This window comes from Salvelinus namaycush, chromosome 40 (assembly GCF_016432855.1).
Source record: "Salvelinus namaycush isolate Seneca chromosome 40, SaNama_1.0, whole genome shotgun sequence".
NCBI lineage: Eukaryota > Metazoa > Chordata > Actinopteri > Salmoniformes > Salmonidae > Salvelinus > Salvelinus namaycush.
This window is the reverse complement of record NC_052346.1, coordinates 15,409,338-15,436,569: the sequence shown is the minus strand read 5'-3', so window position 1 is coordinate 15,436,569 and position 27,232 is coordinate 15,409,338. Positions and strand designations below refer to the sequence as shown.

Genomic DNA, 27,232 nt, shown 5'->3' with positions numbered 1-27,232 from the left:
GGACCCTCTCCACTAGGTTAACCACTTCCAACCTTCCCAAATACCCGTGCTTATTTTCACAAGGAATAGTTGGACCCTCAGCGTCCTTCTGGGCGAAACCGAACACTCTCGGCCCTGTCGGAACAGCAGACCACGGGGAAGGGAGAGCGCGGGAGTGGGAGCAGTACGGCCGGGATACGCCGAATCTGAATGGATTTCCAAGGAAAACAGGGCAGAGTTTAGCCCAGGTCTGAGACAGTGGGAAGTGACACTGTGTTGGTATTGCAAGGGTATCTGATAGGGTTAAACTTGAGATATGACATCTGCTTATATCATCCATCTCCTTACAAGAGATGACACTGAGTTTACTATGCAGTTAAAGGGACTCTTCACCCAAATTACAAATATCACTCAAGATGCTAATTGCCGTTGTTGATAAGTAAACAAATGATAAAATGTTGATTATGTTGCCTGGGATCCATAGATGAGGTCCGTTTGTAATTTGGGAGCACTACCCCTTAACTTGATAGTTAGTGAAGGAGACAGGAACAGTTTTCCGTTACCTTTCAGGAATGCAGTGTCTGGATCCAACCCACACAACCAAACCAAAACACTCCTTCCAAACTACTTACCAGACAGACCACATATTTTTACCCACTGTAGGTCTGTACGGGGCAATAAGGGCATTTAAATTAGCAAAAGCCGAGACATTGTTCAGACAAGTCTTTGATTGACATGGTGACCTGTACTGACTCCTCCGGAATATCAAGTTAAGATTTATCCAGCCTTCTTCCTCATTTCAATAAAACATTTTCAAACCCAGTGAGCAGATCTGTCCCTAGTAGCTTCTTCTCCTTGGGGTAGTAAAACCACATCCTAGTTTCCTCACAGTCCCAGACCCTTTCCTTCTCCATGTTTGTAGCCCTCACCACCGACCAAGCCAGGCGTGACCACATCTGTTCTGGGAATGCCAGCCCCGTCTGAAAACTGCTTTTGTTATAGTAAAGGTATCCTTTGGTTCTTTCCCTGAGACAAATATTGTAATAGCTGTTATGGGGGCAATATCAGAGCTCTGGACCGAGTTTTCATGCACATAATAAATAGTTCCAGTTTCCTCAAGGGGAGGAAGAGCGGGGCAGACTAGGAGTGAAGGCCGGAGAGGAAGGATGGTGCCAAAGCCTCATACCAACGAGTGGAGCACTAAGAAGACACCTAGTTATTTAGCCCCCCCTCTCTCTCCCTCTGCCAACTGGACAGGACCAGCCATGTTGTCTGTCTGTAGCACATACCGCAGAACCAGGCCTACAACCAGGCTCAACTCTCCTGTTCCTCCTCCTTCCTCAGGAACACAAAAAGAACAGAGGATATTTTAAGACGTATAGGAGATGATCCAACTGGCAGGCTATAGCAGAGCCCTGTGACAGCCTCTCTCTATGGGGCCGTTCAGCTTTGCAATACAGAGTCCAAGCCCAGAATTGGACTGGCCTAGCCGGCTATGTGGTCCCAGTGACTGAAAAGCTGGACCCGTCCTCAGTCGTTGAGAGGAAGGAGAAAAATCATCTTTGACGAATCCAGACAAGGACATAACCTCAGAAACAATTATTCCAACAGGCCTCACAGTGCAAGAAAAGGATCACCTCTAGGCAACCTAGAGCATAGACTAGGAAGAGAAGAAGATAACTCTAATGAGGTCTATTATGCTCTAGGATGTACAATGGATCTACACAACATAGACTCACTTTGACAATATGACCCCTTTTGAGGCCAGAAATGAATCTTTGATTCTGGATGCTCACTTTCAGAGGCAGAAGGAATTCCAAATATGAATCTGAGGACATCTGGACCGTACCAGATTAGGTAAAGAGTTGATCTGGAAAATAGTCAAATAATGACTGGATCTGAGTGATTATTGATACGACTGAATGAAAACATGGAGTCCCCACAGATAAGACAGCACAGACTCAGGTCCACAGAGCCTTAGCTGAAGAGCCTTAGCTGTTTGGCCATGGTGCTTCCCCTTGCTACCAAAGGGACTCCATTAAAAGAGTGCTCTAGTGAAGTTGTGAGGAGAAGTTGTGAGAATCAGAGAGTGTTGATCTAATAAAACTCAGCTTTCCTCTCTCTCTGCTTCTGGTCTTGCCTTGCTGACAGGCTAGGCAGGGTGTAGTCACTGTGAGCAGAGGAGCATGTGATTAACATACTGAGAGGGACGAGAGAGAGAGCGGGACAGAGAGAGAGAGAGAGAGAGCAAGAGGGACATATTGTCCTAAGAACGAGTACGCTCCACTCTAATATCCCCAGGAGGAAGGCCCTTCATTCATGAGATACAGATGCATGCAACACATGTGCAGTGTGTGTGTGTGTATGTGTGTGTGTGGCTGCGTCTTGCCTGTGAAGAGGCTGAAGAAGCGTTTGCAACGCACGCTGTCCCGTACCAGCAGGGTGTAGGCCACAGGCCCGTCCTCAAACTCCATGTGGATACTCTGGGAGCCCAGTCCCACCTCCAGGTAACTCAGCTCTGTGATTCCACGGCTGTCCCTCTTCTGCAGCCAATCACAAGGCTGCCCTCTGCAAGGAAAAGAACAATGAAGACGGGAAAGTGTGAAATAAATAAATTATTTTACTTGCATGTATCCCGCCTATTAACTTTGTTTCCTTGAGTCTACTCACGTAAACTTTTTAAGGTGTATATGTTTTTGTTTGAGCATTGTTTGTTTCTGCAATTTGTCAGACAGCCACAGACAACCAAGTCACAGACTGCACCTTTAAAAGGTCATCATAAGAATAACACACCGTTGCGCAACCAAACTTGGCCGTTACACAACTTCCAGGGCGTGCTAAGGATAGCGGGGGTGTGGCCTTCTGGGGTCAGAATCCCAGTAACTTTATAGGGACCGTCGCTGCATGAGACTCAGGCCTGTCCAACACCGTACTACTCACACTCCTGGGAGGAAGCGGAGGCAAGCCAACATGCTTTTGATGAGGACAAAAAAAAGCCATTGATACAGGGCTTACAAAGTCATTGATATAGTGTTCGCACTATATCAGAGGGAACGTGGAACCACTGATATAGGACATGGGAGAAGTGGCTGGGGAGATGTGTAGGGCCACCACAAAGACCAGGGCTGTAATGGGTTTGAAGATGTGGCCCAGAAAGTCTGTTAGTATTGGGATGTGGTGGGTTACATGAAGCTGTGGTGATCCTATAGTGGTGGTCTGCTCCCTACCACACCTGTTGCTGCTGTCCCCATAAATGTCATATGTAGCTTTATAGAAGAAACTGTAGTCTACAGACCAAATGCCTCTACAGACAATACCTTCATGACAGGCACAACCATTTCTGTGACCACAGAATGGGTACTTGAATGTTTATTTTTATTCCAGCCTTCTCTTGTGTGATGCTCTTCAGTGTGACAGGTCAGGTGGTTAACTTACTCCATGTCGGATGTCACTTCCAGGAAGTAGATGCGTTGGTCAGACACCACCAGGAAAGAGGGGAACTCCACCGGATCACCAAACTTCACGGTCGACACCTACAACAAAGATAAGATGTACACACGTTAAAGATTCCACAACACTTAACTGCTGCAAATAACTTTCCCTGAGGAAAATGATGGCTGCATTCAGAGCTCTTCTTAAACAGACTGTATAAGAACAGATCAGTTCCTGTTTAAAAAACACCTAAAGAGTAAGGTCTAGCAACAAAGTTACATCAATCTTCATTGAATACTGTGTAGGCCCAAAAATAAAACAGTTGAGCTGTTGAAAGAAAGAGAGCCAGAGGGGAGAGAAGCACGTGTGACAAGATAAATAAACATCAGATGAATGAGCATGTTATGAGCTGGATCTCCTGTCTCCTGTCTCCTGCTGGGGTTGCTTGGGTCCTCTTGGCTCCCTCTCCTCGTCCAGGTGTCCTGAGCAGTAAACCAATACCCCTCCGCTCCACAGGGCTCCCAGCATGCATTACACATGGAGGAGCTCATCCAACGCCATGGTGTGGTGGGTGGGGGTGGCGAGAGAGAGAGAGGGGGGGTGCAGGACAGTGAGAGAACAGCTGGGGGCACAAAATCAGCCAGGAGCAGATCACAAGAGCTGGAGTCGACCGGTTTTGGCTGGGTTAGCAGTTCATGGAACTTCTGAGCAGAAATGCTGTGACCGGATTCAGCCACGTCACTGAACTGTTAACCGTTGTCAGAACATTGGTTCTGCTAACCTTGAGAAACGAGTGGAGCTCCTCTTCCTCTTCAAACACCTCCATATCCAGGAAGAGCTTCAGCCGATGGTCCACCGCCTCATAGTCCTCTGAGAGAAGGTCCAACTGGCCTACAGACACACAGGTCAGAATAGTGTTAGGGTAACATTTATAACCAACACACAGGGACAGCAGTTAGGTTAGCATAACCAACACACACAGGGACAGCAATTGGTTTAGCATAACCAACACAAAAGGAAAAGCAGTTAGCTTAGCATAACCAACACACAGGGACAGCAATTAGCTAAGCATAACCAACACAAAAGGAAAAGCAGTTAGCTTAGCATAACCAACACACAGTGACAGCAGTTAGCTTAGCATAACCAACACAAAAGGAAAAGCAGTTAGCTTAGCATAACCAACACACAGTGACAGCAGTTAGCTTAGCATAACCAACACAAAAGGAAAAGCAGTTAGCTTAGCATAACCAACACACAGTGACAGCAATTAGCTAAGCATAACCGACACAAAAGGAAAAGCAGTTAGCTTAGCATAAACAACACACAGGGACAGAAATTAGCTAAGCATAACCAACACAGTACTAGTTTACAAACAGCACAATTAGTATGCAACAGCTAACAGACCCAATAACATTTTGGCTATGTAGTCTCCCTACTTCCCCTTTTAAACAAATATATTTTCCAGTTATTACCTTGGCAGATCACACTAAAAACTGATAAAAAGGGATGGGTGTCTCATAATTGAACATATAGATTTAACCCTCCCTCCCACTAAATCTAAACTGTCTCTAAACTGTAGTTTATGGAGCATTATGCTGTCGCTGTGTAGTAAATCTAACTTGGCATAAGGCTGCTGGTCCATTTAGTGAAAGGTGACACACATCAACCCCAGAGACAATAGATAGTAACTTTCCTGCCAGGAAACTTGCCTATTGACTATGTGGCTATCATTCACTAGGCCTTTCTGAATCTGGTCCAATGCTACATATATCACTGAGTGGAAGTGTCTATAGCTAAAGCAAGAGTATTCAAATGTTGCTTTTACACTTGAGTCTTTCCTCTCTGTTCATCTCAACGTATGCATCTAACATTCCATTTTTGATGTGCGATATTCAGATCAATGTGTCCCAAATACATGGAAATCAGATCAGAGTTGTTTTTCATCTATATGTAGTAAACTGGTGTTAGACTAAAGGACTTGTTCAACAAAAGAGATGTCTTCATCCTCTCAGAAGTTGTCTCAAATTAGCGTCAGCTCAGCGGCTGGATGAAGTGCTTTGGGATGGGTCTCTGCAGTGGCGTGTGGTTTTTAAACAAGAAGGATTCCATGTAGTCAGTCATTCAGCATCTCTGGCTGCTACAGTATATCACAGAGGAAAATATAAAGGTCTATTATACTGTGTATATACAGCATTTATACCCCCTCTAAGATCCCTCTTTCTCCGGCTCTCCATTCCATTGTCTTCTCTGGAGGCTAAAGCATTCCTTCCTCTCCCATCAGTTCTAATAGTAACGGTCTTACTAAACCATATGAGACCTTACTGTAAGACTCACAGACAGAGACCCAAGGGGCCAGGCTGGGAGACTGTCACCAACGTCAAATAACCTCCTGTGGATTGTTGTGTTATACTCGTTCTCCTATCACTAGGGCCCTGTGTTTTGGACTATCAACTCACATGACCTGGATTTGAACCTTTATTTTAAGCCTTTTCCAGAAATGTGAATTACACCAAAAATTAAAGCAATTGTCTGAGGATGGTGCTGGACCAACTAACATAAAAAAAAAGGGGTCCATTTGATAAAAAATCTTTAAATAAAAGGTTCAAATCCAGGTCATGTCGTCACTTCTATTTAAGGATCATATCCATTTTATGACTTCATCTGATGGCTGATAAAAACCAAAGGACCCAATCAAACAATGTTATTTTGTTCATTCCTTTCCCCATCACATTACACAGATGTTATAGCTTAGCAATAACATTGGTTATTACAGAAGTGGTCAAAAGTATATATTATGACTACAAAATGATGTCTATGCAAAGGAAGCAGGACCCAACTTTCTCCAGGACCCACCTGGACTGGCTTGTTCTGCATGCTGATACTGGGGTCCAGGTGGGGTAGCACTAACAGCATAGCTGTAGCCTCCTGCTATACTTCCTTTACTCTGGCCCTCTGTACTGTAGAAGCTGGCAGGTTGGGACAGGCTCCGGTCACAGCTCTGGTCCTCCCAGGTCTCCCCCAAGGAGAAGGAGCTTCCCTTGGCTGAGAAGAAGGAGGTGGGGTCCTCCATGGAGGTGCTGGTCTGGATAGTGTCCTGGGTTGAGGCCTTCATAGCAGGGCTGCCGTAGGGGCTGGCCCTGGCAGAGGAAGGACCTTCCATGGTGGGGTCCTAAAAACAGAGGGAGGAGGAATATTGGAGATTTATTGACACTATGGCGGGGCCTGAAAGCTGATTGATTACCCTAGACCAAGTATTCCCAAACTGGGGTACGCGCAATGCCGTCAGGGGTACGCCAAATAAAAATGTGATTCACATTTTAAAATACATTTTAAAAAACATTTTCAAACAGTCCATTTAGATTTTCCAATGGGGTTATACATTTGGGTGAGTAGCCTCGTTTCACTGCCAAAAAATTAAACGATCTCCTGTTCAGCGAGATAACACATTGTCAAATACAGGTAGCCTAGTCAAATAATTAACATCCAATCACATTAACTGTTACTCTCTCGCTGGAATTCCACTAACGGTCCGTATGTAGCCAAAACGTAGCTGCTGCTCATTCTGTTTGCTCGAAAATGGATAAATGGTTAAAAAAAGTAAGGCCCGCGTCCATAGAGGCTGCTACTACCAGCAGTACTACACCTGTCGACGACACAAGCTGTTCTGCTTCCACGAGCACATCCAATGCTAGCATCAGTAATTCTACATTTGTTGTTAGCCCAGGTAGCATGGACACTGACAGTTGTGAATCTGATGCAGCCGAAGAGCTACTGCCCTCTTACCCGGGAAAGCACCGAACAACAGACAGGGATGTTGGGGAGCTACTGCCCCCTTACCCGGGAAAGCACCGAACAACAGACAGGGACGTTGGGGAGCTACTGCCCCCTTACCCGGGAAAGCACCGAACAACAGACAGGGATGTTGGGGAGCTACTGCCCCCTTACCCGGGAAAGCACCGAACAACAGACAGGGATGTTGGGGAGCTACTGCCCCCTTACCCGGGAAAGCACCAAACAACAGACAGGGATGTTGGGGAGCTACTGCCCCCTTACCCGGGAAAGCACCGAACAACAGACAGGGATGTTGGGGAGCTACTGCCCCCTTACCCGGGAAAGCACCGAACAACAGACAGGGATGTTGGGGAGCTACTGCCCCCTTACCCGGGAAAGCACCGAACAACAGACAGGGATGTTGGGGAGCTACTGCCCCCTTACCCGGGAAAGCACCGAACAACAGACAGGGATGTTGGGGAGCTACTGCCCCCTTACCCGGGAAAGCACCGAACAACAGACAGGGATGTTGGGGAGCTACTGCCCCCTTACCCGGGAAAGCACCGAACAACAGACAGGGATGTTGGGGAGCTACTGCCCCCTTACCCGGGAAAGCACCGAACAACAGACAGGGATGTTGGGGAGCTACTGCCCCCTTACCCGGGAAAGCACCGAACAACAGACAGGGATGTTGGGGAGCTACTGCCCCCTTACCCGGGAAAGCACCGAACAACAGACAGGGATGTTGGGGAGCTACTGCCCCCTTACCCGGGAAAGCACCGAACAACAGACAGGGATGTTGGGGAGCTACTGCCCCCTTACCCGGGAAAGCACCGAACAACAGACAGGGATGTTGGGGACCTACTGCCCCCTTACCCGGGAAAGCACCGAACAACAGACAGGGATGTTGGGGAGCTACTGCCCCCTTACCCGGGAAAGCACCGAACAACAGACAGGGATGTTGGGGAGCTACTGCCCCCTTACCCGGGAAAGCACCGAACAACAGACAGGGATGTTGGGGAGCTACTGCCCCCTTACCCGGGAAAGCACCGAACAACAGACAGGGATGTTGGGGAGCTACTGCCCCCTTACCCGGGAAAGCACCGAACAACAGACAGGGATGTTGGGGAGCTACTGCCCCCTTACCCGGGAAAGCATTGAACAACAGACAGGGACGTTGGGGAGCTACTGCCTCTTACCCGGGAAAGCACCGAACAACAGACAGGGATGTTGGGGAGCTACTGCCCCCTTACCCGGGAAAGCACCGAACAACAGACAGGGACGTTGGGGAGCTACTGCCCCTTACCCGGGAAAGCACCGAACAACAGACAGGGACGTTGGGGAGCTACTGCCTCTTACCTGGGAAAGCACCGAACAACAGACAGGGACGTTGGGGAGCTACTGCCCTCTTACCTGGGAAAGCACCGAACAACAGACAGGGATGTTGGGGAGCTACTGCCTCTTACCCGGGAAAGCACCGAACAACAGACAGGGACGTTGGGGAGCTACTGCCCTCTTACCTGGGAAAGCACCGAACAACAGACAGGGACGTTGGGGAGCTACTGCCCCCTTACCCGGGAAAGCACCGAACAACAGACAGGGATGTTGGGGAGCTACTGCCCCCTTACCCGGGAAAGCACCAAACAACAGACAGGGACGTTGGGGAGCTACTGCCCCCTTACCCGGGAAAGCATTGAACAACAGACAGGGACGTTGGGGAGCTACTGCCCCTTACCCGGGAAAGCACCGAACAACAGACAGGGACGTTGGGGAGCTACTGCCCTCTTACCCGGGAAAGCACCGAACAACAGACAGGGACGTTGGGGAGCTACTGCCCCCTTACCCGGGAAAGCACCGAACAACAGACAGGGATGTTGGACCGAACAACAGACAGGGACGTTGGGGAGCTACTGCCCTCTTACCCGGGAAAGCACCAAACAACAGACAGGGACGTTGGAAAGCACCAAACAACAGACAGGGACGTTGGAAAGCACCAAACAACAGACAGGGACGTTGGACCGAACGACAGACAGGGATGTTGGACCATCGAAGAGGCACAAATATGATGAACTACATTGATTTGGGCTTCACTTATATTGGGAGTAGTGCCTTTCCTCAGCCACAGTGTGTTATATGTGTAAATGTACTATCTCACAACTCGATGAAACCTTCACTCTTGCGCAGACATTTAGAAACAGAACATGCCAATTTGAAAAATAAGCCACAGGAGTTTGAGCAAGAATTAAGACATTTGAGTAGTAAAAGCAACAGATACCATTAATAAGAAAGGGCTAGAAGTGTCTTATATGGTGAGCTACCGAGTGGCTAGGACGGGAAAGCCCCATACTATTGTGGAGGACTTAATTCTTCCTGCTGCCGCGGGTATGGCTGGGACAATGCTGGGGGAAAGACCAAAGAAAACTATACAGACAATGCCTTCATAAACAACACTGTTTCACGACGCATCAGTGACATGGCAGGAGATGTTTTGAATCAATTACTGCTTCGCATACAAGCCAGTGAATTTTATGCATTACAGCTGGATGAGTCAACAGACATGGCGGGCCTGGCACAGCTCCTGGTATATGTCTGTTACGTTTATGGGGGGTCAATTAAGGAAGACATCCTCTTCTGCAAACCACTGGAAACCAGGACAACAGGATAGGATACTTTTAAAGTACTGGACAGCTTTGTGACATCAAATGGACTTTGGTGGTCAAGATGTGATGGTATCTGTACTGATGGCGTAAAAGCCATGACAGAGAGACATAGAGGAGTGGTAATGCACGTGCAAGCAGTTGCTTCCCGATGCTACTTGGATACACTGCAGCATCCACCGAGAGGCTCTTGCTGCCAAGGGAATGCCTGACAGCTTGAAAGCAAGGCCCCTGAACTCTCGTGTATTTTCTGCATTATGCAATGATATGGACAGTGACCGTGTACCACTTTTACAACATAAAGAATTGTGCTGGTTATCAAGGGGCAAAGTATTGACACGTTTTTTTTTTTTATTAATTGAGAGACGAGCTTAAAGTTCTTTACTGACCATCATTTTCACTTGTCTGACCGCTTGCATGATGACGAGTTTCTCACACGACTGGCCTATCTGGGTGATGTTTTTTCTCGCATGAATGATCTGAATCTAGGATTACAGGGACTCGCCGCAACTATATTCAATGTGCGGGACAACATTTTGGCTATGATTAAGACATTGGAGCTCTTCTCTGTCTGCATTAACAAGGACAACACACAGGTCTTTCCATCATTGTATGAACTCAAGCTTACGGACAATGTCAAATGTGATATAGCGAAGCACCTAAGCGAGTTGGGTACGCAATTATGGAGGTACTTTCCCGAAACGGATGACACAAACAACTGGATTCATTATTCTTTTCATGCCCTGCCTCCAGTCCACTTACCGATATCTGCACAAGAGAGCCTCATCGAAATTGCAAGAAGCGTTTCTGTGAAAATGTAATTTAAATCAGAAGTTACTGCCAGATTTCTGGATTGGGCTGCGCTCAGAGTATCCTGCCTTGGCAAATCGCGCTGTTAAGACACTGACGCTCTTTGCAACCACGTACCTATGTGAGAGTGGATTCTCAGCCCTCACAAACATGAAAACTAAATACAGGCACAGACTGTGTGAGGAAAATTATTTAAGACTGAGACTCTCTCCAATACAACCCAACATTGCAGAGTTATGTGCATCCTGTCAAGCACACCCTTCTCATTAACCTGTGGCGAGTTATTCACAATTTTCGATGAACAAATAAGATTTTATGCAAGATGGCTAAATAAAGAGCAAAATTATTTTTTATTATCATCATCCTGGTCCTATAAGAGCTCTTTTCACTTCCCACGAGCCGGGTTGTGACAAAATCTCACTCATTCTTATGTTTAATAAATGTATCGTATAGCAGGCTTACAATGATTGCAAAAAAACATATTTGAGAGTGCGCTGACCCTGGTGCTAGAGGGGGTACGCAGCTGGAGGTTGAATGTTTGAAGGAGTACGGGACTATAAAAAGTTTGGGAACCACTGCCCTAGACTTTAAAAACATGTTCATCATACAACAACATATTTAAATAAATCGTAAAGACTATAAAATCTCAAACCTTGTTGCCAGGGTGACTGGGTAGAGGTGTATCTCTGTGGTTGAAGGTAAAGTGTCGGTCAGTCCCGTCTTGGCATGGGGAACCATGGACGGGTGTATGGACGGGCGTACTGGTGGAGGGAGCTGATTGGTCAGCCAGCTGGACCACATGATCACTGCCACACTCAGGACAGATGACGGTACTTCCTGAAGACATTGTATAAATTGACAAGTAACAGAAAATAAATACATTGTTTCAAAAAGGTGTTATACTTCAGTGTGAATTCGTACGTATTGGTAAATTAGTGTATGTTGTAATGGTTTCATTCTTGTACACAAAAATACTTGTTTTAAAAAGGCAAAATTCTGTCCATACTCTGCTCTTTAAAAACAGAGTTAATGACTAGACACGTCAGCATTTCCTTGGTGTAGATGTCGTACTCAGCATATAAAGGGATATGACTAACTACATTCCAACTAGAAGTTACAACTGTCAAAAGCCATAGAAATCTGTAGAACAAACTCTCCCTGAGCTCTGGGCATGTCAGAGCATGTAGTCATTTCAGGTCTGGGTTGTTGAGGACCAGGAGAAGAGGGCTAAGCTGATACCAAGGGCTTCAAGCTATCTGTCTCCGCTAATTATAGTGGTTAGTTCGTGTCTGTGGGACCAACAGTCAAGCGTTAAAAGACACACAGGAATTAAAAGCTACATTTTGCGTGTTTGAGGGATTTGTTCTGGTAAATTAGTAGTTGACAGCCAATTGTTAAGGAAAAAATGTGGTCGCTTGGACCATAGCCGTTGCGTCTGTTGCCATAGTAACCTCAAGAGGTTTTAGAACGACTTGTCATCGGACCTCCGCCCACATCTGTGTGACGTCTGTCAGGGCAGGAAGATAAGGTGATCCTGCACGCTGCCAGTAGAGCCCTGTCCTTAAGATCCGACCTGGAGATCTCTATCAGAGGAATGGAGATGACTGAACACGAGCAAAATAAAGGAAACACCAACAAGAAGTGTCTTAACAGGGCGTTGGGCCACCACAATGTGCAAAAACAGCTTCAATGCGCCTTGGCATAGAGTCTACAAGTGTCTGGAACTCTAATAGAGGGATGCGACACCATTCTTCCATGAGACATTCCATAATTTGGTGTTGTTGATGGTGGTAGAAAACGCTGTCTCAGACGCCGGTCCAGAATCTCCGATAAGTGTAGGGATGGGCGTTATGGCCTAAAAATAATCTCAACATTTTCCAACTCATGGGCTGATTAACGATATATAGCCTGATTTTTTAATCTATATTCTCTAATTAAGATTTTTTGTACAATTAAAAAGGTCAAACACACTGCATTTCAAACAGTCAGTAATAATCGAATTAATTCAGGGTTAGTGAAATTATACCTATGCTAAATATAAGCCTTCCACAACCAAGACCCACCAATCATTTAATTATTTTATCAAAACCCACATGTTTTTTGCAATAATCACTGATCTGGTGTTCAAGTCTGTCTAGTAAGATGTCCTTTTTGTTAAAATGTTTACCAGAACTATGCATAACGCACATTCACTAATAATGACTAACTTCTTGTGGCAGGCATTATAGAAAATGAACACAGGTCTCATACAGTGCCTTTGGAAAGTATTCCGACCCCTCGACTTTTTCCACATTGTTAAGTTACAGCCTTATTCTAAAACAGGTTGGAATAAAAAACAGAAATATCTTATTAACATAAGTATTCAGACCATTTGCTATGAGACTCGAAATTTAGCTCAGATGCATCTTGTTTCTTTCCATTGATCATCATTGAGATGTTCCTACAACTTGATTGGAGTCCCACAGTTGACAGTGCATGTCAGAGCAAAAACCAAGCCATGAGGTCGAAGGAATTGTCTGTAGAGCTCCGAGACAGGATTGTGTCGAGGCACAGATCTGGGGAAGGGTACCAAAACATTTCTGTAGCATTGAAGGTCCCCAAGAACACAGCGGCCTCCATCATTCTTAAATGGAAGAAGTTTGGAACCACCAAGACTCTTCCTAGAGCTGAACACCCGGCCAAACTGAACAATCGGGGGAGAAGGACCTTGGTCAGGAAGTGACCAAGAACCCGATGGTCACTCTGACAGAGCTCGAGTTCCTCTGTGGAGATGGGAGTACCTTCCAGAAGGACAACCATCTCTGCAGCACTCCACCAATCAGGCCTTTATGGTAGAAGGGCCAGATGGAAGCCCCTCAGTAAAAAAGGCACGACATTCCATTTGGAGTTGGCCAAAAGGCACTTAAAGGACTCTCAGACCATGAGAACAATATTCTCTCGTCTGATGAAACCAAGAGTGAACTGTTGGCCTGAATGCCAAGCATCACATCTGGAGGAAACCTGGCACCATCCCTATGGTGAAGCATGGTGGTAGCAGCATCATGCTGTGGGGATGTTTTTCAGCGGCAGCGACTGGGAAACTAGTCAGGATTGAGGCAAAGATGACCGGAGCAAAAATACAGAGAGATCCTTGATGAAAACCTGCTCCAGAGCGTTCACAACCTCAGACTGGGGCGAAGGTTCACCTTCCAACAGGACAATGACCCTAAGCACACAGCCAAGACAACACAAGAGTGGCTTCAGGACAAGTCTCTGAATGGTGTGCCAAGCTTGTAGCGTCATACCGAAGAAGACACGATGCTGTAATCGCTGCCAAAGGTGCTTCAACAAAGTACTGAATAAAGGGTCTGAAGACTTACAGTACCAGTCAAAAGTTGACACACCTACTCATTCAAGGATTTTTCTTTAATTTTACTATTTTCTACATTGTAGAATAATAGCGAAGACATAAACTATGTAATAACATAAAATCATGTAGTAACCAAAAAAAGTGTTAAATCGAAATATATTTTACATTTAAGTTTTTTCAAAGTAGCCACCCATTGCCTTGATGACAGCTTTGCACACGCTTGGCATTCTCTCAACCAGCTTCATGAGGTAGTCACCTGGAATGCATTTCAATTAACAGGTGTGCCTTGATAAAAGTTCGTTTGTGGAATTTTTTCCCTTCTTAATGGTTTTGAGCCAATCAGTTGTGTTGTGACAAGGTAGGGGTGGTATACAGAAGAGAGCCCTATTTGGTAAAATACTAAATCCATATTATGGCAAGAACAGCTCAAATAAGCAAAGAGAAATTACAGTCCATCATTACTTCAAGACATGAAGGTCAGTCACTGCGGAAGATTACAAGAATTTTAACGTTTCTTCAAGTGCATTTGCAAAAACCATAAAGCGCTATGATGAAACTGGCTCTCATGAGGACGCCACAGGAAAGGATGACCCAGAGTTACCTCTGCTGCAGAGGATAAGTTCATTAGAAATAGCAGAAATAGCGTCCCAGAAATAGCAGAAACTCAAATATTAAATATTTTGATTTGTTTAACACTTTTTTAGTTACTACATGATTCCATATGTGTTATTTCATAGTTTTGATGTCTTCATTATTATTCTACAATGTAGAAAATAGTAAAAATAAAGAAAAACCCTTGAATGAGTAGGTGTGTCCAAACTTTTGACCAGTACTGTATGTAAATGTCATGTTTTTTTTCTCTTCAATAAATTAGCAAACATTTAAAAAAAATAATAATAATGTTTTTGCTTTGTCATTATAGGGTATTGCGAGAAGATCGATGAGAAAAAAACAAAAAAACAATTGAATCAATTTTAGAATAAGGCTGTATGGAAAAAAAGTCAAGGATCTGAATACTTTCCAAAGGCACTGTAAACAATCTCTCAAGCACAAGCTCACATGCTTATGCATGCTTATGAGTAGCCAGCTAATCTTTATATTTCATGTCTAACCAACTTGGATCTAAACTCAGCAAAATAATAAATGTCCTCTCACTGTCAACTGTGTTAATTTTCAGCAAACTTAACATGTGTAAATATTTGTATGAACATAAGATTCAAGAACTGAGACATAAACTGAACAAGTTCCACAGACATGTGACTAACAGAAATTGAATAATGTGTCCCTGAACAAAGGGGGATTCAAAATCAAAAGTAACAGTCAGTATCTGGTGTGGTCACCAGCTGCATTAAGTGCTGCAGTGCATCTCCTCCTCATGAACTTCACCAGATTTGCCAGTTCTTGCTGTGAGATGTTACTCCACTCTTCCACCAAGGCACCTGCAAGTTCACAGACATTTCTGGGGGGGAATGGCCCTAGCCCTCACCCTCCGATCCAACAGGTCCCAGACGAGCTCAACGGGATTGAGATCCGGGTTCTTCGCTGGCCATGGCAGAACACTGACATTCCTGTCTTGCAGGAAATCAGCCATACTGCTCATTCTGTGCGTGGTGGCATTGTCATGCTGGAGGGTCATGTCAGGATGAGCCCGCAGGAAGGGTACCACATGAGGGAGGAGGATGCTCACAGTGTTGAGATTGCCTGCAATGACAACAAGCTCAGTCCGATGATGCTGTGACACACCGCCCCAGACCATGACGGACCCTCCACCTCCAAAACGATCCCACTCCAGAGTACAGGCCTTGGTGTAACGCTCATTCCTTCGACGATAAACGTGAATCCGACCATTACCCCTGGTGAGACAAAACCGCGACTCGTCAGTGAAGAGCACTTTTTTGCAGAACCTGTCTGGTCCAGCGACGGTGGGTTTGTGCCCATAGACGACGTTGTTGCTGGTGATGTCTGGTGATGACCTGCCTTACAACCAGGATTGTGCGTTCCTGGTGTAACTCTGGCAGTTTTTGTTGCCATCCTGTACCTGTCCCGCAGGTGTGATATTCGGATGTACCGATCCTGTGCAGGTGTTGTTACACGTGGTCTGCCACTGCGAGGACGATCAGCTGTCCGCCCTTTTTCCCTGTAGCGCTGTCTTAGGCGTCTCACAGTACGGACATGGCAATTTATTGCACGGGCCACATCTGCAGTCCTCATGCCTCCTTACAGCAAGCCTAAGGCACATTCACACAGATGAGCAGGGACCCTGGGCATCTCTCTTTGGGTGTTTTTCAGAGTCAGTAGAAAGGCCTCTTTCGTGTCCTAAGTTTTCATAACTGTGACCTTAATTTCCTACCGTCTGTAAGCTGTTTGTGTCTTAACGACCATTCCACAGGTGCATGTTCATTAATTGTTTATGGTTCATTGAACAAGCATGAGAAGCAGTGTTTAAACTCTTTACAATGAAGGTCTGAAGTTATTTGGATTTTACGAATTATCTTTGAAAGACAGGGTCCTGAAAAAGGGACGTTTCTTTTTTTGCTGAGTTTATTTGCTAGCCAACAAGGTAGAACAGTTGAATTGTTATAAAGCATCCTTCTATCCATCTCCAACTGTTTGAACAGCATGCTAGCCTTTTCACTTTGTTCAGATGTTGAAATCAAGTGGCCTATCTTCTTTCTCAGAATAAGAACGAGTTGCCAATTCCTTATGTAATTGTGCTTTATGCTTATTGCACATTTATAAAACAGACTAGACAGCATGTATAACGGTCTTTGAATAAAATGCTGCTAGCGGAACGTGCCAAACTGAGCATTCATTTTCCAGAATCAATGTTCATCGATACTCTTGTTTTAATAGTGTCTGCTCTGCACGCAATGTGAGGAGTTGAGACAGGTTAACTTCTCTACTACAGTAAAATAATGTCTCAATGTGTTTTCGGTTTCCACATAACAGATTCTGTTGGACTAAGCCTCAAACGCAAATAACGAGTTGTAACCGCTTATCAGAGGAGGAAGTGATCTCTCATCTTTGTTGTTGTGAGTGGCAGGGGGAGGGGCTTGGTGTGTGTAAACAGAGAGGAAGATGCAAAGCGAGAGGTTTCACTCTCGCCAAAATTGTCCTAAAGTGTTGGTCTGTGTGTGTGTGTATGTGTTGGTCTGTGTGTGTGATGGTCTGTGTGTTTGTGTGTGTGATGGTCTGTGTGTGCGATGGTCTGTGTGTTGGTGTGTGTGATGGTCTGTGTGTTGGTGTGTGATGGTCTGTGTGTTGGTGTGTGATGGTCTGTGTGTGTGTGTGTGATGGTCTGTGATGGTCTGTGTGTGTGATGGTCTGTGTGTGTGTGTGTGTGTGTGTGTGTGTCTGTGTGTCTGTGTGTGGCACAGAGGGAGAGAGAAAAAATAAATAAAAATACTGACATGGGTTTGGATATTGTAATATTTGAATAACTGTGCCGGTCCCTAGCATGCGTGCATGTGTGTTCCTGTACGAGTGTGCCTCTCTCACCCAATCCATCTTCTCTGCACTTGTTCTTCCTCTCCTCCTCCAGCTGCTGCTCTTCCAGTCCTGTCCATCGTCCTGTCCATCCTCTCAATCTCCCTCCGTCCTGCTGCTCCTTCCCTCCACGCTGTGTGAACTCTGACCCACAGCGTAGACACTGCAGGCAGACACAGCTGGGACGACCCTCCATGACCCGCCGCTCAGTGCCTAGCAACAACACAACACCCGCTGTATTTACAATCATGTATTTTCCAAGACATTCTTTGAAACTTTAATAACAGTCCTTGTATTTTCCGATAGAACAGTTGTATGATGACTGGCTACCTCCAATTTGTATTGTACCCACATGCAAGTCCAAACAAGAAAACAGAACATTCAGAATACAGAACATTCCAATGGCTGCTTACGTAAAACACACAAACAAGATAGATATCATTGGGCCTAATGAGCAAGGTCTGACCTGTAGGACTGATGGCAACATCCATGGAGTACTGACCACAGCTTTGTGGACGTTTTATAACTGTTAGGACTAATGACTACACCCCTGATCTTTCTCTTTGCTAATGATGTGTGTGATCAGTCTCCGGTCTGTTGCCAGTAGAACATCCTAACCCATTCGTTGATGATAGGCCCCGCTTTACTGAAGTTGCAAGCCAAGAAATTGTGAGACGCAGTATCTCGCAATAGAATGCTGTTTTTGATTGCAGATAGATAGGCCTAGTGCACGGTTCCGATTCCGTCTGACTGGTGCCGACCTACAAATACTGTGCCCCTCTCCTCTCTCTCCGTCTGTCCCTCGCTATGAAAGATGCAAGTGTTTGTGTTCTCAGAAGTACGGCAACTTATCAGTCTCCTCCGTTCCAAGAATACTGAATCTTAGGAGTCAATCTTGAAACTCAGAAATGGGAGTCAACACCGGGAGTCGACGTGCAAGGAGTCGAGGTATCAATTCTATTGGAGTCGACACTCTCCAACACTACGTCATCATCGTTAACAGTTCGCAAAATGGCAGAGAAAGACAAGCGACAGCAGCGTAGTCCTGTATGGCAATACTTTCATAAGTTAAATTTACATTTACATTTAAGTCATTTAGCAGACGCTCTTATCCAGAGCGACTTACAAGTACATACATTCATACTTTTTTTTTTGTACTGGTCCCCCCGTGGGAATCGAACCCACAACCCTGGCGTTGCAAGCGCCATGCTCTACCAACTGAGCCACACGGGACCGAGATGAGACCACACGGGACTTATATGACGGGACCACACGGGACTTAAATGAGAAGGAAATGCAGACTTTGAGAGGTGGAGTTGAGGTACAGTAACGGTAGTACAGGTGCAATGCTTAACCATCTTAAAGGGACGTACCGTGAGACCCAAAGTGTTGCTAGCAGCAGAGTTGTTACATTGTGAATTCACGTGGAGTTTAAAATGAAAAACTGACTTTAAAAAATGTCTGTTTAACCGGTAAGAACATTTTCCATTTGTCACATCCCTATTGCGTTACCTGCAGTGCCTCCTGGGGGTCATCATCCAGCATAACATAGCGTCTCCTCCTCCTCTCTCTGCTGATGTAACGGAAGTGAAGCTCTACCGCAGGAAGAGTTCGCTCCACCTCCTAGAGAGAGAACTATCTTTAGAACAAATACAAAACATACACTTCTTTCATCATTTCAGGCAACAACAAAAATAAAAAAAATAAAATCACCCCCCTTCCTCTCGGCATAATTCCCCTCCCCAACCATGCCTCCTTCCACCACCATCCCTACTCACCTTTCCTCTCCTTCCATCCCTCCTCCCCTCCCTCCCTCCCTCTCTTTCCTTCCTTCCTTCCTTCCTCCCTCCCTCCCTCCCCCATTCCCCTCCTGCTCCTCACCCTCTCAGTCCAGGTGACCTGGGACATGGTGAACCTCCCCAGACTGTCCAACTCTAGCTGGGCCTGCAACTGACCCCTGCTCATGTCCACCTCCAGGACGTGTCTTGGCTTGACCCTGAGAAACACAGGACACTGGGCCCTGTTCTTCCTCCTCAGCCCCTCCTCCTCCTCCTCTTCTGATGATGATAGTACTCCCACAAGCAGGGGGTGACACAGGTCAACTAGAGACAGACAAAAGAGAGGTCAAAGGTTGGCTCAGCGTTGCCCAATCAGTTCCTTTGGAACCCCCCAGTCTTTGCACATTTTGGTTGTATTCCCGCTCTAGCACAGCTGGTTGGACTAGTTGAGGGCTGGATGATAAGTTGTCTACTTCAATCAGGTGTGCTACTGCTAGTTCTGAAGTTCTCCTACCTCCCAAGTCCTCCTCCTCTTCTTCTCTGGTGTCCGTGGGTGTCGCCAGTGGCCCCTCTAACCCCTGACCCAGTCCCTCTGCCATAGTAGTCTCCAGGGTGGACTCTGTGTGCCCGAGGCTGTGGTCAGGCCACTGGAGGGTGGACTCTGTCTCCAGATCTGCATCCCAGTCTGACGCCTCCTCCTTGGACTCAGACGAGAGCAGCGGTGGGGGTAGAACCTCCGGGACTTCCAGCTCTGGAGAAGGGGGCTTAAAGGTGGCGGGGCTTGCCTGGACGGGGCTGTTGTTGGTTGGGGAGGGGGTGGCACAGAGACTGTTGTTGAGGTGTGGAGGAGCTGGTCTGTCCGCCTTGTCTAGGGTGGCGATTGGCGCCCCCTCTAGGTGATGCTGGTAGCGCAGCCAATCCTCACCCAGTTGGTCCCTGAAACTGTCCATGCGTTCAATCTCTTTCTGGTGAGGGAGAACGATGTCTGAGGGGAGAGAGGAGGTTTATGTATGTATATATATATATTATATGGACCCCCTAGCCCCCTTACCCCGTAGGTACCCCCTAGACCCTTACCCCGTAGGATCTTGATCCTATCAGAGGGTTAGTTAAAGCTATTAACATGTGTATATATATATATATATATATATATATCGTCCCTCGCCCCGACCCGGGCGCGAACCAGGGACCCTCTACACACATCAACAACAGTCACCCACGAAGCATCGTTACCCATCGCTCCACAAAAGCCGCGGCCCTTGCAGAGCAAGGGGAACCACTACTTCAAGGTCTCAAAGCGAGTGACGTCACCGTTTGAAAGGCTATTAGCACGCACCACCGCTAACTAGCTAGCCATTTCACATTGGTTACATATATATAGTAAAAGTTGACCTTGTATAGAGGACTGTGGTCTGGGTTCATAGTCGTAGTCACTGGGCTCTGAGATGCTAGCCCGTCTCACCCGCACCTTACTCTGAAACAACACACATGGATATATATATTATACACACGACATTCCAGAAACCTGTTCCTTCTCCTCTGCCTGTATTGATTTGTTCATTCCAAATGGACCTTACCCCGTAGACACCCCCTAGCCCCCTTACCCCGTAGGTACCCCCTAGCCCCCTTACCCCGTAGACACCCCCTAGCCCCCTTACCCTGTAGACACCCCCTAGTCCCGTAGGTACCCCCTAGCCCCCTTACCCCGTAGGTACCCCCTAACCCCCTTACCCCCTTAACCCGTAGGATCTTGATCCTATCAGAGGGTTAGTTAAAGCTATTAACATGTATTTCTTCTAGCTGGTCAGGGTTTTAAGAGGTACACAGAGTGGCTAGGGGGTGGGGACAAACCACCAGCCTCTCAGTGAGCTGTGTAGCTGACTTACTTTGGCTTTCTTCTTGCGTTGTCGTGTCACTCCTACCTCGCTGACCGACAGGCTGTCACTCAACTCCCCGCCCCCGCTGGACACTACTTCCTGGTTACCCCGCTCTGGAGCCCTGGTGATCAAGGGCGAGGCCTGGGACTGGAGCTGCCCAATCAGCTGTCCCGGTTTGGGTAGTACCTGAAGGTGGGGGGGGTGGGGCGGTCCCATGTTAAGACTATCTTGTACCAAAGTGGCGAATCCCACGAATGAACTTAAAGTGCACATCAACAAGTGACCCAACAAGACTAGAGAAGTGTTGAGTATATGCCTGCTGACCCACAGGAGTGGCCTACTCACTGACAACTCTGAGGAGGAGAGAGGGCTGCTGTCCAGTCTGAGCTAGAGGCAAGAGAGGGGGAGAGACAATATTAAACTCGAGGAGGAGACAGAGAATCATGAAAAAAAGACTGGGTCCAAATTCAGCTTTACAATTTTTCTCCCTCCTTCCCCCCCTCACTCACTCTGAGGTAGGCAGCCTTGGGGGAGAGGTGGCGGACAGTGCATGTTCTGTGGGTCTTCTGGAAGAACAGTGGGTTGCCCTTCAGATTCAGCTAAGAAGAGACAGAGGCTACAGGTCAGTGAGTCTGGGATAACACTGAGGCTACAGGTCAGTGAGTCTGGGATAACACTGAGGCTACAGGTCAGTGGTTCTGGGATAACACTGAGACTACAGGTCAGTGGGTCTGGGATAACACAGACTACAGGTCAGTGGGTCTGGGATAACACTGAGGCTACAGGTCAGCGGGTCTGGGATAACACTGAGGCTACAGGTCAGCGGGTCTGGGATAACACTGAGGCTACAGGTCAGCGGGTCTGGGATAACACTGAGGCTACAGGTCAGCGGTTCTGGGATAACACTGAGGCTACAGGTCAGCGGGTCTGGGATAACACTGAGGCTACAGGTCAGCGGGTCTGGGATAACACTGAGGCTACAGGTCAGCGAGTCTGGGATAACACTGAGGCTACAGGTCAGTGGTTCTGGGATAACACTGAGACTACAGGTCAGTGGGTCTGGGATAACACAGACTACAGGTCAGTGGGTCTGGGATAACACAGACTACAGGTCAGTGGGTCTGGGATAACACTGAGGCTACAGGTCAGCGGGTCTGGGATAACACTGAGGCTACAGGTCAGCGGGTCTGGGATAACACTGAGGCTACAGGTCAGCGGGTCTGGGATAACACTGAGGCTACAGGTCAGCGGTTCTGGGATAACACTGAGGCTACAGGTCAGCGGTTCTGGGATAACACTGAGGCTACAGGTCAGCGGGTCTGGGATAACACTGAGGCTACAGGTCAGCGGGTCTGGGATAACACTGAGGCTACAGGTCAGTGAGTCTGGGATAACACTGAGGCTACAGGTCAGTGGTTCTGGGATAACACTGAGACTACAGGTCAGTGGGTCTGGGATAACACAGACTACAGGTCAGTGGGTCTGGGATAACACTGAGCCTACAGGTCAGCGGGTCTGGGATAACACTGAGCCTACAGGTCAGCGGGTCTGGGATAACACTGAGGCTACAGGTCAGCGGGTCTGGGATAACACTGAGGCTACAGGTCAGCGGTTCTGGGATAACACTGAGGCTACAGGTCAGCGGGTCTGGGATAACACTGAGGCTACAGGTCAGCGGGTCTGGGATAACACTGAGGCTACAGGTCAGCGGGTCTGGGATAACACTGAGGCTACAGGTCAGCGGGTCTGGGATAACACTGAGGCTACAGGTCAGCGGGTCTGGGATAACACTGAGGCTACAGGTCAGCGGTTCTGGGATAACACTGAGGCTACAGGTCAGCGGGTCTGGGATAACACAGAGGCTGTCACACAGTAAACTACTGATAAGCACACTTCTCTCTCTCCTTCACCGTGTTGAGACTGTGCAGCATAGACAGAGGAGCCAGCTGGGAGTGATCCAGTAGCAGGTTGTAGGCCAAGTCCAGGTGCTGTAGGGACAACAACTGCTCCACTCCTGCATAGGGTCACAGTCACACACACAAATCAGACATCTAGGCATCTCATACTGAGACGGGGACAGAGTCAGCCATCCAAGACTAACAGAGACTTAGAGAGTACACTGAACAATAGGGAGACGGTTGGGGGAGAGAGATGGGCAGATAGGCAGTACTGGCAAACAAACGCTGGAGTATGCCAGTATATTAATATATTCCTAGCTTCCTGTTTATCTATAGCCCCCAACTGTTTGTGGACACAAGGCTATAAACAGATCCAAGGCTTTGATTGGCTGATGTCCTTGTCTTGTCCAAGGCTTTGCTTGTCTGAAGTCCCTCTCTGTTCCAATACTGATAGAGGTCAGTTCAAGGGGTCATGCATAACAGGTAGTCTTGAGGGAGTTTGCAGATGGAATACTCTTGCTAACTATTTGGTATTGATGATTTTTGGCATACGTTTAGGGATAATATAATATTAGGGCTGTGGTAAAAAAAAAAAAAAAAAAAAAAAAAAAAAAAACACATTTTCAGTAGAGAAACCACCATACTATCATTCATTATAGCATGACCAGATGGTGTCTATCAGAGGTGTTACAGTACCGTTGATGGTCTCCAGCTCGTTGTTTCTGAGGATGAGAGTGAGGAGCTTGGCTCTGGAGCTCAAGCCCAGCGTTGGTGCTCTCTGGAGATTGTTATAGCCCAGGTTGAGGTGCTCTAGCTCACTCAGAGGCTGAGAGAGGAGGAGAGAGAGACAGTAGATATGGAGATAGCCCAGTGCAGTAACTTACTGCATGTCTCCAACTCTGACCCCCTCTCAACACACAGACACAAAACCTATCCAGAAATACCTTGAGAAAGTCAGCACACTCCTGGATTTTATTGTGACTAAGATCCAGAGACTTCAGAACATTCAGTAAACTCTAAAAAAGGCAGAGTGACTCACATTAAAACATGGCCAAAAAAAGTGATTCACATTAAAAACAAATGTCAAAGTCAGTGAATAAATAAACCAGTGAGCATGTCTTACCAGTGACTCATCCAGGCAGACTATAGCGTTGTAGCTGAAGTTGAGGGTGTGCAGCTCCAGCCAGGGCAGTGCAGAGCTGAGGTCTCCTCCACACAGAGACAGTAGCTCCTGTAACAAGAACACTGGCTCAAACTCCAACACAAAGGGGCCTGTTATTCAGAAAGAGAAAATGGTGAACAGTGTGTGTGTGTTACCTCCAGGGAACTGAGGCTCTTGGAGCAGGTGAACAGTGTGTGTGTGTGTGTGTGTGTTACCTCCAGGGAACTGAGGCTCTTGGAGCAGGTGAACAGTGTGTGTGTGTGTGTGTGTTACCTCCAGGGAACTGAGGCTCTTGGAGCAGGTGAACACCTCTAACTGAGAGTAGACTCCCCTCAGGTCCTCCAGACAGTGAGGGGGGATACGCTTCAACTGTGAGAGAACAACAGGCCCAGAGTAAGCCAGATTCATCTATATACAACATTTATACTGTTTTGTTACAAAGGAGAAGCACACACATTTTCCTCCCATACCTCTAAGGACTTGAGAGACTTGAAAGGAAAGATCTTGACCACTGACTGAAGCCTCGACCCAGGTGGATTGATGAGCTAGGAATGAAAAACCAAAGGCCAAAGAACATTATATAGAATGCTATAGCTCCACCTCGTGGCTCAATGAAATTCCCTCAGATGTCCACATAATTCAGTTTTACTTGGAACATTTATGTTTATGAAGTGCTGAGCAAGTTATGCATACATCTATTACAAAACTGTCCACAAATAGAGCAGGACACACAAACACACACACACCTTGAGGGAGACAGTCTTCTGCAGCACGTCAAACAGGAACTGGAGCTGCAGTAGGGAGGTGGTGTCAGCAGGGTGCGAGGGCAGAGCCAGGAAGCCATGTTGGTGAGTCCTGGAGAGGAGGTACTGCTCAAATAGACGACCTAGGTGCTGCAGAGAGTCTACCTGTAGAGTCAGGGTACTGCTGCCGTCCAGCACAGATGCACCTGGAGAGAGGAGAGACAATGGTAACACACCACTTAAAACCAGCAGTTATAATGCAACATAAAATATATTAAGCATGTAGCTACAGTATAGCTATGAGGCCCTAATAATTTCTAACAACATCAAAAGAACAGATTAGCAGGTCTGGGATAACAGGGGCTATATCTAGAATATGTAGGTGGTGATGTTACTATACCATGATCCCGAAGCAGAGTGGCCAAGCTGTTGACAAGGGTGGATTGGCCACTGTGACATCCAGCCATCCTGCAGGTAAACAATGCACCATAAAATAGATGAGAAGACCGAGACAGATGATTCTGGGGAAATGTGACACGTGCAAACAACCCAAACAATAGCACAAATTGTTAAAATAAAAATACGTTCTCAACTTACAGTATAGAGATGGAATCTAACTTGTAGGATACTGGTTAAATACCAGCTAGCTTGTTAGCTAGTTATGTAGAGTACATTGCAATGCAGGACCTGCAGTTGTCTGTGAACGTTAAACTGGGCTACTCACAAAGCCAACACGAATCTATCTCTAGCTAGCTGTTGTAGCTTGTCTTGGATAGCATTCCACAGACTATTTCTTGAGACAACAACATACCTTAGCTATTTTATGTGACAGTCAAGCAGTGGTCAACATCGACATTCCCTTCCGATTGCCAGCAAAACGACAAAAACATCAGTCAAGTAACTTCAAGTGTACTCGGTTGTCGATGTTGACATCTTCACTTGGACTGATGTCACGTGAGGAAGTTTCGAAAAAAATATACAGTGGCCCGGAGAAACCAAATTTCAAAAAGTCGAAACAGGCTTTTTCGTAATTGTGCTAATCAATGGATATTGAAATGTTATAAATTAGCGAGACATCTCCCCCCCCAAAAAATGAGTGTGCATGTACAAAATATGATTCAAATTTCAGATTCAGTCTGATTTCTTGGCCATAGCCACCACTAGATGGCTCCCTACCTCAAGAAGCAGGATCAAATCATAGGGGATCAACAATATTTACTTTATGACAGTGACAACGCAATGGGGCATTTCCAATTTGCTCATTTGTTCATCTTTATTAAGTGCATTCTGAGAACACTCAGCACATCTTTCTGGTATGCTTTATCGCCCTTTTAGAATGTTCTGGGTGTTATCTTTACAATGGAGTGGAAGGACAATACAGTTTTCATCACTGCAAGAAGTAGCTAGATGTAACTATGCAAGGCACGCAAAATAGTATCGTTTAGCCTACTGTGGGGTTTTTATAAGGTTTTTTGACATGCTTAACTAACTATAAGCTAGTAGGGCTTCTTATGCATTAAAGTTTGAATTGCTGACTCTTGTGAACCTGCATTTTCCATTAGTCTCTACTCTTACCAGTGCTCTGTCTAACCATGAATATCAGCCTGAAATGTGTGTGTGTTAAAGAGAGCGCTGTACTGTATGAAATATGTGTGTGTATGCAACAAATGTATCAGTAGTGTGGGCGCTGTACTGTGTGACCGAGACTGTGCTAATCTTAGGGAGACACAGGAGGGGGTGAATCATAAGACTGCTGACTGTGGTGTACAATGGACAATAACAGATAAGCTATACACACGAAAAACATATGTGAGGTTCTGAGTCATGCACTATAACCCAATACTATAACAAACGTGATTAGCAACTATATCATATGTGATTGAATACTATAACAAACGTGATTAGCAACTATATCATATGTGATTGGATATTGACAAACTGTTGGTCTGGGCGCCTGGATGTCTGTGTGTGTGTGCTGGAAGTAACAGTTAGCTCAGATAAGAGTGCTGAGAAGCTGTAGTTAGCCTTGAGCGAGAACAGTGGACATTGTATACAGGTGCAGATATCTCAGACAATGTTATAAAACTGTCTGACCCCAGTCTCTGGGGTGAGGGAGCGACGGGACAACAGAGAGCGCAAAGAAGCTGGGACCAGCTTATGTGCCAACATCAACGATAGGCTGGGTAAGTCTAAACCACGCCCAGTCTCTACTCTGACAGGCCGGCTCGGAAGTGGGAACTAACCTCTGTCACGAGTATAATATACTATCTTTGTCAGGAACAAGTGTCTT

At 46.4% G+C, this 27,232-nt stretch overlaps 1 protein-coding gene across 1 annotated transcript in view; it reads right to left on the bottom strand.

Annotated features, from left to right (window-relative positions):
• The window catches only part of LOC120033777 (serine/threonine-protein kinase 11-interacting protein-like), a 47,577-nt gene extending 21,687 nt beyond the window's left edge, over positions 1–25,890 (bottom strand). Inside the window, 23 exon segments of the mRNA XM_038980233.1 lie at positions 2,369–2,547; positions 3,415–3,512; positions 4,193–4,302; positions 6,265–6,580; positions 11,302–11,486; positions 17,497–17,687; positions 17,690–17,697; positions 18,997–19,107; positions 19,366–19,586; positions 19,777–20,247; positions 20,655–20,736; positions 21,149–21,325; positions 21,485–21,526; positions 21,649–21,738; positions 23,050–23,153; positions 23,734–23,863; positions 23,982–24,053; positions 24,161–24,268; positions 24,473–24,568; positions 24,670–24,744; positions 24,946–25,148; positions 25,343–25,410; positions 25,754–25,890. Of these exon segments, the coding sequence (XP_038836161.1) occupies positions 2,369–2,547; positions 3,415–3,512; positions 4,193–4,302; positions 6,265–6,580; positions 11,302–11,486; positions 17,497–17,687; positions 17,690–17,697; positions 18,997–19,107; positions 19,366–19,586; positions 19,777–20,247; positions 20,655–20,736; positions 21,149–21,325; positions 21,485–21,526; positions 21,649–21,738; positions 23,050–23,153; positions 23,734–23,863; positions 23,982–24,053; positions 24,161–24,268; positions 24,473–24,568; positions 24,670–24,744; positions 24,946–25,148; positions 25,343–25,409 (3,136 nt within the window). The 5' untranslated portion in view covers position 25,410; positions 25,754–25,890.
• Between the last annotated feature and the right edge of the window lie 1,342 nt (positions 25,891–27,232).